Consider the following 13,549-nt stretch of genomic DNA (forward strand, 5'->3'; position numbering starts at 1 on the left):
AACCAGCAAAAAGAAACAGGTTCCAGGAATATATCACAAGCTTTATATGAATGTCACTATCTCAATACTTCATAAACTTCAATGCATTAAAGTTTCACCATTTGCAGGCAGGAATCAATGGGGAAAAAAAGATACAGTTTATAAGGCAATGCACTGTGCACCCATGTCTTTTAGACCACATTAGGAACCCAGGACATCCTCAGCATTGCATGTACAATTCTGTCTTTTGTGGCAAGTCCAGTACCCAACGCTTAATGCATGCATGCAGAGGATTTCTTAAAATATATATATATAGTATAAAGTGCATATCATGTGTTAGGCCTAACCATATGCACGAACAGCTGTAAGAGCCATCTTTCAAAATGATTCAATGACAAAACTGTTCTTTTGTATGAGTACACTATCTCATAATCATTTGTTCTATTCTTCTAATGCCTTCCTTCCACTCTCCCCATGTCTCTCTGAAAAAATTGAGAAAGAAAGGTCACACACTTTTACAACTCACATTGAGTTTGATCTTTAACATCTACAAAATAAAACCAAAATGTTTGTTTTACAGGTACAGACCCAAATTAGATGGACTAATTTCAATCTTAAGTTATGGAAGTGCTCAAAACTTGTGGCCCTTACTGGTGCACACCTCACCAGTTTTGTAACATACAGAGCAATGCTTATCTGAACAGTTCAACTGGCATCAAGCACTTCAAACTTTATTAGCCATCCTGTGTATCTTAAAATGTCTGTATTTTTCCCCTCAAATAGATCCATGAATCTCTGTATCTTAAACAACATGTGCGTTCACATCTCTGAACTCATACACTCATCTAAGTAAGACTGGTAAGTGATCTAAGTCTTTTTCCTGCGTTTTTCACAAAAATAAAGCCTAACTATGCTGCTTTGCAAGTTAAGTCTTCTATTGCTTCCCCCTACCTTCAGAGGCTCCCGAGCAGAAGGCTTATCCAAGGCTGGTATTATATCCACATAGGCCCCTGCAATAGCAACTTCTCCAGTCTCTTTGACCTGTGGTGGAGGAAAAAAATTACATTAAAGAGATACCGTATACAAAAAAAGTCACAACAGAATGGCAACCAAGGAGTCTTCCTTACATTTTAAAATCAGAGATGAAGAAAAGAGAAAACATAAAAGTTCCAGAGTGAAAAAGACCCACCCCACAAATGTGTTGTAGGCTTGAGGCAAGTTAGTATACTATGCTTCGCAAACAGCTCTTCAGACAAAATAATTATTTGCTTCTTGAGAAATTATACCAAAATATATTGCTGGTTTTCTGTTCACAAAATGATAGAAAAACCTTATTTATCTGAAAATTTATCTCCAGTGTTATAAGTTACTGTTAATGTTACTTCATAAATAGTTCTGAGAAAGACAAAGTTCTAAAATGTTTTTCCTTGAGGTAGATGTGCAGTTGTCAAGAGTTCATCTAGACAGTTTCACTGTTTCCAGGTGCCTTACCCTGAAATTGCACTAGAAACAATTTCTAAGCATTGTACAACCAGAAAAATTACAAGAAGAAAGATGAAAAATCCCTGAATTCCTTTCTGGTTTAATTTTTTAAAATAGTTAAGTCAGAGAAGAAAATGGGTTTCATTTTGGCATTGTCTCTTTAAGGGGTCTGACAAACCATTCTGACTTATGGCAGCAAACAGATGATGGCAAAATGATTCACTGACAATGCATACAGAGAGTTATATGATAAATGGCCAAAGCGGAGGAATATCCATTATCACAGGCTAGCCTACTGCACAGGTGAAATTAATACAGAAAGACTACATAATAGTGATTACTCAAATCATGCCTAACAGCTTGTCACCTGCTGCCACTGCACTTCAGACAATGCTGAAAATGGATATAAACCAGCATATCGAAGTCATATGTCTACTTTTAGTTTGACTTAACCAGACTTTATTATAAGTATGAAGATGGCTTTACTTCAGACTAATCCAACATACAATAAGAAACAGAACTCTAAACAATTCATAACTGTTGAAACAAGGCGGATTTCTATAATCCTGTTAAATACTGTAATTTCTCTCCAAAATAAGTTACTCCACACCTGTGGAAAAAAAAACTGTAGCAAAATCCCCCAAAACTCTACATATTAGCAATGACTAAACCAACTTTAATAACAAATCCAGCCTTTAAACACAACAAAACATCCCACTCTGTTTATGAATTCCAAAGGGCTTGGAAGCATACCATGAATTCTGCTAATTTACACTGTACATGCAAACCCTCAAAAGTAGATACCTGAAGTCTAGAAATGCTGCCAGGACTGGGGGGTAGTACCTTTTAAACATAGCTACACCATCTCCAATACAGTAATTTCATTTGAGGCACCGAACTGTCTTGTTTACTACTAGTAACCAGAAATGGAGAATTTGTACGTAGTAGCCTTGACGTTATAATTCTGAAATTCCATAGCTGCTAACACTCATCAGGTCTGCAAAGAAAATTTACCTCCTTCAGCCAACGTTTATTCCATAAAGCTGTGTTCCTGTGGAAACAGCAATCCTTTGTCCTTATGATGACTCTCCTCATTTGATTTTGCCTGCCCAATCCTCCCTGCAGCTGCAACTATCCCTGCTGCTGTACTCACTAATCAACAGCTGGCTATATTTTTACAGAGATGGGGTTGCAAAACTCTGGCCAGCCAAAGCAATGTAAATTGCATCTGCACAAGCCAACACATATTGACAAATACCAGAAGCAAATCATAGTTTAAGAAAGTGACAGTGTCACAGGAGACTACAAGAGAAGCAATGAGAATTTACTTTCACAGTATTTTACCCTTAGCTTCCAGTAAGTATCCTACCAAGTGTAAGAGAGGATTACAGGATACCCACACAAAATGCAAACAGCAATGCCAAAGAAAATAGAATAATGCAAAAGCTGAATTTATAGACGTGTAAACTGTGTTTTATTGAGTTACTATGTCCAACTGCTATGAAACTTCCATTTTTAAGGAAGTTGTTCCGTGTAGATGCAGCTTAAGTTTAACTCAATTTAAGCTAAATTTGTAGAAGTTTACCTGCATAAACTGTCAGGAGTTGGTTTAAGATAAACAAATGTTAAAAAAAGATGCATACACAAGGTTATGATTAACTGCAGAAAACAAGTACAAACTATGCTGACCTGAGAATGACTGCTTTTTGCTCTCCCACAGCGGACAAACAAAGAAAATGTAATACGATTAAATGAGTTCTCAAATTATTTAATACAAGGAGTGTACTAAGCCCTACGAATATACTGGTATTTTTATTGGAATCTTAGTGACACCACAAAATAAGTACGAATATTTCGTTCTATTCACTTAATTTCTTTACAAAACCTTCTTCAATGGTGTGCTTGATGAGCCACTTTTTTTGCTTCCCCTCATACTGCCAGTCTTTTAACCAACACATCTCTTTCTAAAGCCTACAATAGTGACCGTGTTCTGACCTTAGTCTGAAAATGGATTCTATTTCCTTCCTTCCACATTTCCGTTTGTAAAGTTTGCCCCGGGAAAACTGGTTTCACAAAGCGAACCTAAAAAAAAAAGTAAAAAAAAAAAATGGAATGTGAACAGTTCTGTCGTACGTACTTGCAAAGCTTAAAAACATAGGCTCTACTGAAAAAAGAGAAAGCAAAAAGAAAAATCAGTACACTAGCAATGTAGAAAGCCTAAATATTGAAGTAAACATACTAGATAGAGGCATTAAAATGTATGCAGCAATAAGTAAAAGCAATTGTCGCAGTTAAGACAGTGCAAAAGCCTTTTCCCACCCTAAAGAATTAGTTTTGGCACTAAAACCAGAAAAAAACCCCAAGAAAATAAACTGCAAAGAATGAACACACAGACCTTGATTGCCTTGAATCTGTTCACATCATTATTTGCAAACTGCTTCAAAACATTCCTAGCAGCAAACCCAAAGGAGCATAGTCCATGAAGTATAGGCTTCTTAAATCCTATTTCAAAAAATAACATTTCAGCATTTGTAATATTAGGAGTTTGCATGTTGCTTCTACAAATATCTATACTGTATTTGTAATATTTTCATCCAATAATGTTATTATCCTTTTTCTTTTTAACCTAATTTATCTCACTGTAAAAGTGTCTGTCACCATTTATTGCTTCCTCACTTTGAGGCAAAGGAAAGTGCTCACTGAGAACTGGCACTCCAACACTGCCTACGGTATGTAAGACTCACAAGTAGAAGTAGTCCCTGTCTGTAGAGGTACCAAAATGAAAAATAAGGAGATTGGCTGTTTTAGTACACATGCATTGGCACACCAGATACACAGTTACATGGAAGTATGCATATCAAGGGTAAGAGGTATTGTAATGATTAAGAAGTGGTGATACTGTGATTATTTGATGCTTCCCATTTTTAATTCCTATTCATGGTTGCCAAAAGTCTTCAAACATAGTGCACATTTCAGGATTAACTTTTCTTTATTTAGTAGTGGAAAACACCCTGAAAAGATTTTAGGCATTTTGAACAAATCTAACAAAAAAGAGAAAAAAAAAAATTGCAGTGTTTTGTTTATACTGACATTTTTGGTCAGGTTTCTTCACAGTTCTGTGCTTTGGAGCAGGGTCTGAACCTTGGCAGAGGATAATCTTTGTATTAACGCTGAATCTTTTTCCAGTGCTGCCAAAGTCTGACAAAATAAACCTTTGAAAACTGGCCTGAGATTTGCTGAAGTTCAACGGTTAAGTTTTAAAGATGCTGCTTTTACTGAGTATGTTCTGATCCCTTAACAGGTTGCTCTGACCTGACAGGGCATGTGAACAGTAATTGATCACACTTTCAACAGCCAATGGATTTGAGACAGGTCTGTCCAGCTTTGGCTCTGAAACCAGTTGCTTTTCCTGGATCTGCCACTCTCAGATGCCAGAGTCTTTTTTTCCTGAGCTCTAAACAACTCCTCATAGCATCTACACAGCATGAAAAGTTGTCCCAAGGGACAACAGCTGGGAGAAAAAAGCAAAAGCAAAACCAAACAAAGAGGAGACAGGAGAAAGTCTAGCCTGCAGAGAATCAGAAGACGTAGAAGACGAAGAAACTACCTTCAAGACAGAGACAAAAAAGCCACTAGGACTCAATGCTGGGAAAGATGGGAATTCTGAGACACGCCCCAAAGGGAAGACAAGACTAGCAGGAGTAAGGGTGAGAAACAGAAATTTTGACTCATTAGGTTAGGAGAGGAGATGTGGCAGAAGGACAGGCTAAAAGGAACATGAGTCTGTTTTCTTCCTGTAAGTATTCCACTCTGATCATTCTGCCATTTCTTTCCTGTAAAATATTTGAATATGCACATTTTTAATAGTACTCTCTTTTTTGTATACTGTGCACAGAGTATTTCTGAAAGAACAAAGATACCGTGCAGTCAATTTTAAAACAGATTACTGGCATTATTGTAACAATATCAGTATTCAGTACCTCTCACCCAGAACGTTACAGTGACATTTAGCTCTTTAAAAGCTTAGCTCAATCCACCATGCAAGAACCAAAAACCACCACTATTTTCAGAACTCAGAAACAGACAAATACACATGGTCCTATTCTCCCCAGTACTTTCTTTATAAAACCAATGCATACGCAAAGAAAAATCCATAAGGCAATCAAGTTACTTCTTATCTAGAATAAAACAGAAACAAAGTATATGTTGCTTTCACTTTCTAATATCTTGGAAATACAAGCTACAGGAATAAAGGTACAAGAATATAAACAGGTGTTTTAATGCAGTATATCTCCTCTGAAACATTACCTACAAGAGGGCTTAACAATAATCCTGGAACGACCTGAGCGCATTATGCTGAATGCTTGCTTCCAGTGTATGCTGGTGAGAACCGGTCAAAGAGAACATTTACAGAGATTAAAGACAAGAAGGTGTGTGAATACGCCCAAAGAAAAAAGCTTTTGTATAACTAGAAAAAATATTTGTGGACTATCTCTACGGTCATTTTCTTCTTTGTTTGAACCTACATTTTGTATAGGTATTTGAGTAGGAGACTGCCATGGTTCCAAAATCTAGTGTGCCAGTTTTCTGTTCAGACAAAGAGACTACCTCATCTACAGAGTTAATTTCATTTTTCACTGTGCCTAAGTTCCAGTGCTCTTTGTGTGAGCAGGTAGAAGATTTCTACTCCTCTTCTTTTGTAAGGTTTTTATAGGATTATCATCATTATTTTGAACACTGGGGTTTCAACTTTATACATGTATTTTTCTCCTCCAGCATCTCACAGAATCACAGAATCACAGAATCACTAAGGTTGGAAAAGACCTGTAAGATCATCAAGTCCAACCAAAAAAAAAAAAAAAAAACAAAAAAAAAAAACAAAACAAAACCACACCACACAACAACAACAAACCACAACACACCAAAAACCAACCCACCCAACACCACACAGCACCATGCCCATCAAGCTACATCCCACAATGCCACATCCACACGCTCCTTGAATACCTCCAGGGAGGGTGACTCTACCACCTCCCTGGGCAGCCTATTCCAATGTTTCACTACTCTCTCAGTAAAGAAATTTTTCCTAATATCCAGCCTGAACCTCCCCTGGCGCAACTTGAGGCCATTCCCTCTTGTCCTGTCACTTGTCACTTGGGAGAAGAGACCAACACCCACCTCTCTGCAACCTCCTTTCAGTTAGTTGTAGAGAGCGATAAGGTCTCCCCTCAGCCTCCTCTTCTCCAGACTGAACAACCCCAGCTCCCTCAGCCGCTCCTCATCAGACTTGTGCTCCAGACCCCTCACCAGCTTCGTCGCCCTTCTCTGGACACGCTCCAGCACCTCCATGTCCTTCTTGGACTGAGGGGGCCAAAACTGAACACAGTGTTCGAGGTGCGGCCTCACCAGAGCCGAGTACAGAGGCACGATCACCTCCCTACTCCTGCTGGCCACACCATTTCTGATACAGGCCAGGATGCCGTTGGCCTTCTTGGCCACCTGGGCACACTGCTGGCTCATATTCAGCCGGCTGTCGATCAACACCCCCAGGTCCTTTTCTGCAGGGGAACTTTCCAGCCACTCATGCCCAAGCCTGTAGCATTGCATGGGGTTGTTGTGGCCGAAGTGTAGAACCCGGCACTTGGCCTTATTGAACTTCATCCGGTTGGCCTCAGCCCATCGATCCAGCCTGTCCAGATCCCTCTGCAGAGCCTTCTGACCCTCGAGCAGATCAACGCTCCTGCCCAACTTGGTGTCGTCTGCAAACTTGCTGAGGGAGCACTCTATCCCCTCATCCAGATCATCAATAAAGACATTAAACAAGACCGGTCCCAAAACTGAGCCCTGGGGGACTCCGCTTGTGACCGGCCGCCAGCTGGATTTCACCCCATTCACTACAACTCTCTGGGCTCGGCCATCCAGCCAGTTTTTTACCCAGCGAAGAGTGTACCTGTCTAAACCACGGGCCGCCAGCTTCTCTAGGAGAATACTGTGGGGAACAGTGTCAAAGGCTTTGCTGAAGTCCAGGTAGACAACATCAACAGCCTTCCCCTCATCCACTAGGTGGGTCACCTGGTCATAGAAGGAGATCAGGTTGGTCAAGCAGGACCTGCCCTTCATGAACCCGTGCTGGCTGGGCCTGATCCTTTGGTTATCCTGCACGTGTCCCGTGAGCGCCCTCAAGATGAGCCTCTCCATAACCTTCCCTGGCACCGAGGTCAGGCTGACAGGCCTCTAGTTCCCCGGATCCTCCTTCCGACCCTTCCTGTAGATGGGCGTCACGTTGGCAAGCCTCCAGTCATCTGGGACCTCCCCCGTTGACCAGGACTGTTGATAAATGATGGAGAGCGGCTTGGCAAGCTCCTCCGCCAGCTCCCTCAGCACCCTTGGGTGGATGCCATCAGGCCCCATAGACTTATGAGTGTCCAGGTGGCATAGCAGGTCGTTAACTGCTTCCTCCTGGATCATGGGGAGCCTATTTTGCTCTCCATCCCTGTCATCCAGCTCAGGGAGACAGATACCCTGGGGATACCTTGTGTGGCTGTTAAAGACTGAGGCAAAGAAGGCATTAAGTACCTCAGCCTTTTCCTCATCCTTCGTGACAATGTTATCTCCAAGAGCAATTGGGTGATTCCATCTAAATATTTATCCAAAATCATCAGCTAAACAAACAAACAGAATGGTTTAATAAACAGGGGAAATCCCTTTATGGACTCTGGTATTCGATTATCATTATTTATTAACACAAATTTACATAGAATTATACAAAACAGAGTTAACCAAGCAATTAGTATGTATTTATGAAAAGAGACAATTTGTGGAAGTATAGCTCTGCTCTATTTATCTTGGTAAGAACACCATACAGCGACACTTCTATATTAAAAACAAGTGACTGGAAAACTGCAGACCAGTATTTTCATGTAAAGTTTATGATGATAGCAATCATATTCAGACACATTTCTTAAGTAAACCAAATTGCTGTCTGCCTGGAGTAATCAGACTTTACTACTAGCAAGGCCTGAAAAGAACTCAGGAAAATATCTTTACAACAGAAATTTAAGAAAACAGACCTTTCTTTAGTGATTACATCTCTGCAAGAATCAGTTAATTTGGCCTATGGTCTGTTGCTTTGGCATGTAGCACTACACAAATGAATAAGATACTGCACTAGCAAGAGGTGCAATCAAGCAATTTTATAGGAAACAAGTGCTACCAAACTCCCTCTCTCCCACCCTCCTGAGATTTATTTGGATTGAGAAGACTACACAGAAACAAAAAAAATTCCACTGAGACCAACATAATCTCAGAATTATTTAGATGGAAAGAATTATCTACCAAAGAATTTATGGAATTCCTTCTGAACGTTTGATAGTCAATTATTTCTGCTTATGAAACAGAGATTGTAAAGACGGGATAGTGGCAACAAATAAGCTCTAGAAGGAAAATAGGGTAGGAGGCAGGTTTCCATGTAGGTAGAGTCCAAGCATCATTCTGCATTCCTAGCTACAAGAAGCAATGCTTTAAAGTGAAGTGTCACACAGAACTTAGAAGACATCTAACGGTGACTCTAAGAACAGCTATAAAAAAAAGCACTGGTTTTTCCAGCTTGTTAAAGACATACAGACTAAGTGAAAAAAAGATTAAAAACACATTACATCATCCTTTGTCCAAATATTAATACAATGGTATCCCTCAGCTCACCTCCAAGAGCAGCAAAACTTGGATCAACATGTAAAGGATTCCAATCCCCACTCAGCCGATATAAGGCAGCCTGCAGAAACAGAGAAAGAAAAATGGGAGGCTATCTGTCCTTGGCAGAAACGAGCAGGAGTCACTCAAAAACTTATGATAGATTAACAAACTTATCACAACCTATTTTACTAGTCCTTAAATAACATACTCTACAACAAAGCAGGCAAAATAGAAATTAAATGTGATTGTGCAGACAAACTGCCAAAGCTCCAGGAAAATGTGCCAAGGAGTGTGTGTGGTCTTGGTACATAATAATACAACTGCTTAATGGGAAAAAGAAACAACCTACTCTATTGACATACAGATCCAGCTTCACTAAAATTTGGCAACAGTGAAGTAATGCATTTTCCAGAATTTTTCCATAGGTTCTTTAGCTTGAAGTGTAATTTTAAAGAGTCTTCTCCCATGACAGATTCATTCACAATTTAAAAAAAAAATTATATATGGAAACTTTTCTTTTCTTTAAACACACACACTACCATGCTTTTCCAACATTTGATTCATCCTACAGAGATCAGACATATCCTTATCGTTCCCTTTTAAGAGTAACATGATTAACTAATTGTGATACTCTTCTCTCTTAGCAGCTTCATGGGTAGCTGGTGCCAGTATTAAAAACAAAAAGACAAAACCCCAAAGTAACACACCAAGCTTTCTAGAAGACTTTTGCTTCATGTTAAATATTCTCTTTCACTAGTAACAAGTAGAACAATACAGATTTAGTGCACTGTATATACTGCGAATGTGAGTAAGCCTGAGAAATTAAGAAGAATATGGCTACTGTACTTCAGTGTTCTGTCTCTGTGTGGCCTTAGCATTTTTATTATCAAATCTTTTATTTGCTGTATGTGTACAGTGGCCAGCAGTCCATAATATGAGGGGCATGACAAGCCAACCTGTGCATCTTTCTGGATGAAAAACTTATTCCCTTGTCATCAGATTCCAGTGAAATCCACTGACTAAATGATTATGGAATACTCTCTAGTACAACATTCCCAAAAAGTACAGAGAAAATCAGTACATCATGTTAACTAACGCTAGTGAAGATTTCAAGAATTTAGTAGTTTTATATGATGGCATAAACAAATTGAACATGAATTTAATTGAAAAGTTTTTAAACTGAAAACAAATTTTATTTTAATCGCGGATATTACTGGCCTCTGAAACCCCTTATCACTAAATATTTTCTCCCAGCATTTTGGACTGGGATTGTAAAAAAAACGTATGTGTTTATCCAAATGAGGGTAAACGGCACTAAATTCTGTTTGGAGGAAAGAAGTTAACAGATTTCTCAAAGGGAAGGAAAAAAAAAAAAGATTCCCCAAAGGATGTATTTTCTGATATATGTTAAACACTGTTTCTTCCATCAAATCTGAAGCAAAAGACAGGGTAACTAAAGAGGTTCTGAACTTATATTAACATTTTAATCTATAATCCATTTTTTTTATTTTTGATCTGTTAATATTCAGGTCCATTTCGTCAAGTACCTACACTAAGCTCTAATTCTCTTTTATTTGCCCTGGTAGCCTTCATCAATACAGCAAGTGTTTTGAGTATCAGTTACGGTGGAATGTAGAAGAGCTTGTCACTGCTTTTGTGTGTGAGAGTTGGGTACACGCACTAAAAAAGGCAAGAAGAAAATCCTAAACTGCACCATAGCTTAAGCACACAAATCTTAGAAAGGCAAGTGGTAAGCTAATACTTCTCCATGGCTGCTCACACTGTTGTTTGCTCTTTTTGAAACACTTTTCCTTTTGAAAACAAAGATGTATTACTAAGATGGCATCATTGGATCTGAAATTTCTAACTGTAATTCCACTTTCACCCAAAACATACATTTGTCATAACTTCTTTTTGTAATTATCTTCTAACTGATCCTATAAATTCTAAGGAAAATAGTAAAGCCTGGAAATTTCATACTAATGTAAGACTACAGTTCAGATGAGTCAGAGTATGACCTTCCAAAAGGGACAACGGAGAAGGCAATACTTTGCTGAAGGAACAGATAACCTGAAATTAATCTTACACCATCACCAAGAAGTATAAATAGCTAAGACATCTAACCTGGTGAGAAGAATAAAGTCAAGATTTCCTGAAGGCAGTAACCTCCACTGCCAGGACTCTTCAGCTAGCAATCTACAAGCCAAATCAAGTCCAAAAGAGCAAGCCAAATGGATTGTCAAGTGATCCTGCACCACAGAGGCCATTCTATAGGGGGCACCCAAGGAGCACGTGGTGAAACACACCGTGCTGGTTGAGGGTGGAACAGGAAAGCAAACTGAGATAATGTAAGTATTTACACCCTACTACACCACTAAGGCAGCTGGAGTGAAGTGATGAGTGGGAAGAGGCAGCTGGAAATGGGCTAACAATTACCATCCATTGAGAGCACTTGCTCCTGTCACTTATTTTTCTCTCTTACCTCAATTCTCACAGAAATAGAAGAAAACTGGGGAACTAAGAGTGCCACCACACTCCCACTCGTACACATAAAAAACCCACAGCCGCAGAGGTTCAGAGAAGAACATGCACATGCTGCTCTTCTGACTTGCTGTGTTTTCACTTGTCCACGCTCCTCCCCTGAGTAGTTGTTAAAACTGTATTTTCACTGTCGAAAGGTAGAGATGAGCAGTTCTGATGTACTGCTAGCTTCTTTGCTAAGAGATGTCTTAAGGCCTTAATGTAACCAATATCAAAGTTATAACACTATGAAAGAGACTTTCAGTGAGGAACAGACCCTTAGTTCCTGTTTTCAAAAAAAAATTAAAACCTGACAATTTAAAGAGAGTTGCTCTTGACAGAATTCTACAAAGCAGAGTATCACCCTTCATTACTAAAGTTTTCTTTCAAGGGAGACTAAGATCAAACAGCAAACGGCCACTCTTGAGAACGAGAAAATAAAAATTGCCAGATGTGAAATAATTATATAATTAAATTACTCTGTAACGAAATTAAAATTCTAAGGTCTCACTTTCATTCTTCCGTTAATTTAATTTTTTACAAAAGCTGTCAGGAAGCTATTTTCACGAAGGAGCTGTTGCAATAAATTTAATTCAAACTAAGTAACATTTAGTTGTAGCACTGGAAAATTTTATTTACGTATGATAAAAAAGAACAAATTTCTGTTTTAAGCTCAAATCTCAACTTAAATCTAGCTATGTAGCTGTTGCTTACTAAAGCTGTAATAAGAACCAGACATTTATTTAGGGTGATAATAAGCACTACTTGGGAGACAATACTTCTGCAAAATGCTTTTAAAAATTACTGCAGTAAAAAATACTTGTGTTTTGCTAAGAAAATAAATGTAGCATTTAGGAAATAATTAGGTTCAGAGAAATAAATGTGATCAACGTATTTCACTAGAAGTCTGACGCATGAATATGGGAGACGACACTTTTCTTTTTGTACTTTCAACAGCTACAGTGGCACTGGTCACAGCTAGAAAACACATAGGCTGAACTGAATAAAACAGTTACACAGCAAGTTACTTCAGATTCAACGCAGACAAGTTAGGTCTGCCAAAAAACTTCTTTTTGTTTACCACAGTCTTTGGTATTGCTTCATTATATAAATTACATTCCACATGAGAACACAATTGTTTTAAAGCCTTGTTGGCTCTACTTTCTATATTCCTCAAATAATGACATTTCCTGAAGTCTTGAGTGATAGCATTAAAAAAAAAAAAAAGAACAGTGATGCATCCTTGAAGGATGACAAGAGTCAACTGATGCGGGGCATTAGATTGAAGTCAGTCATAATATGGTTAGATTGTCCTCCAATTAATAACACAAACTGTCAAGTCTCATTTCTTAACAATTTAGGAGTTCTGCCAGACCACAAAAGAAAAGGCGATATCCAACCTGTCTGTGCCAATTTTTCAGTCTTGCCTGCAGACTGCAATAAAGGTCAGTGGTAAAGCTAACGAAAAAGGAAGCCAACTATCCATATATTTTCCTTTCCAACTGGGGAGAAAATGAGCTCTGCCCAAGAGCTTATCCTACCAACTATATGTGTGTATATATATACGTGTACATATGTGTGTGTACATGCATGTACATATACTTTACCTAACAGCTTATTTAAGTAAGAGCAAGCAGTCAAGCAATCTCATGAAGAAAAACCAACCACAAATCTCATCTACACATTTCAATGAGCTCTGATTTACATTAAGAACAATGTTTCCAGTTAAACTGGCAGTGCTGATGCTTCAAGGGCTCAAATTTAGCACAGTACTTAAGTAATTCAATGTACTTAAAATTAAACAGCTACTCTTCGACTATCTGAGATCCCCATTTGCCGTATCTTCTTTTTTAATTAATTATCTCTGTAAGGGTAA

General features: G+C 38.6%; 1 protein-coding gene across 1 annotated transcript in view; it reads right to left on the minus strand.

Annotated features, from left to right (window-relative positions):
- HSD17B4 (hydroxysteroid 17-beta dehydrogenase 4) overlaps positions 1-13,549 on the minus strand; it is a 69,924-nt gene that overhangs the window by 12,798 nt on the left and 43,577 nt on the right. Inside the window, exons 18-21 of the mRNA XM_059833285.1 lie at positions 9,163-9,232; positions 3,857-3,963; positions 3,457-3,543; positions 931-1,020 (exon numbers count right to left, since the gene is read on the minus strand). Of these exons, the coding sequence (XP_059689268.1) occupies positions 931-1,020; positions 3,457-3,543; positions 3,857-3,963; positions 9,163-9,232 (354 nt within the window). The remainder of the gene's footprint in view (positions 1-930; positions 1,021-3,456; positions 3,544-3,856; positions 3,964-9,162; positions 9,233-13,549) is intronic.

The sequence above is a fragment of the Gavia stellata genome, chromosome Z, assembly GCF_030936135.1.
Source record: "Gavia stellata isolate bGavSte3 chromosome Z, bGavSte3.hap2, whole genome shotgun sequence".
Taxonomy (NCBI): domain Eukaryota; kingdom Metazoa; phylum Chordata; class Aves; order Gaviiformes; family Gaviidae; genus Gavia; species Gavia stellata.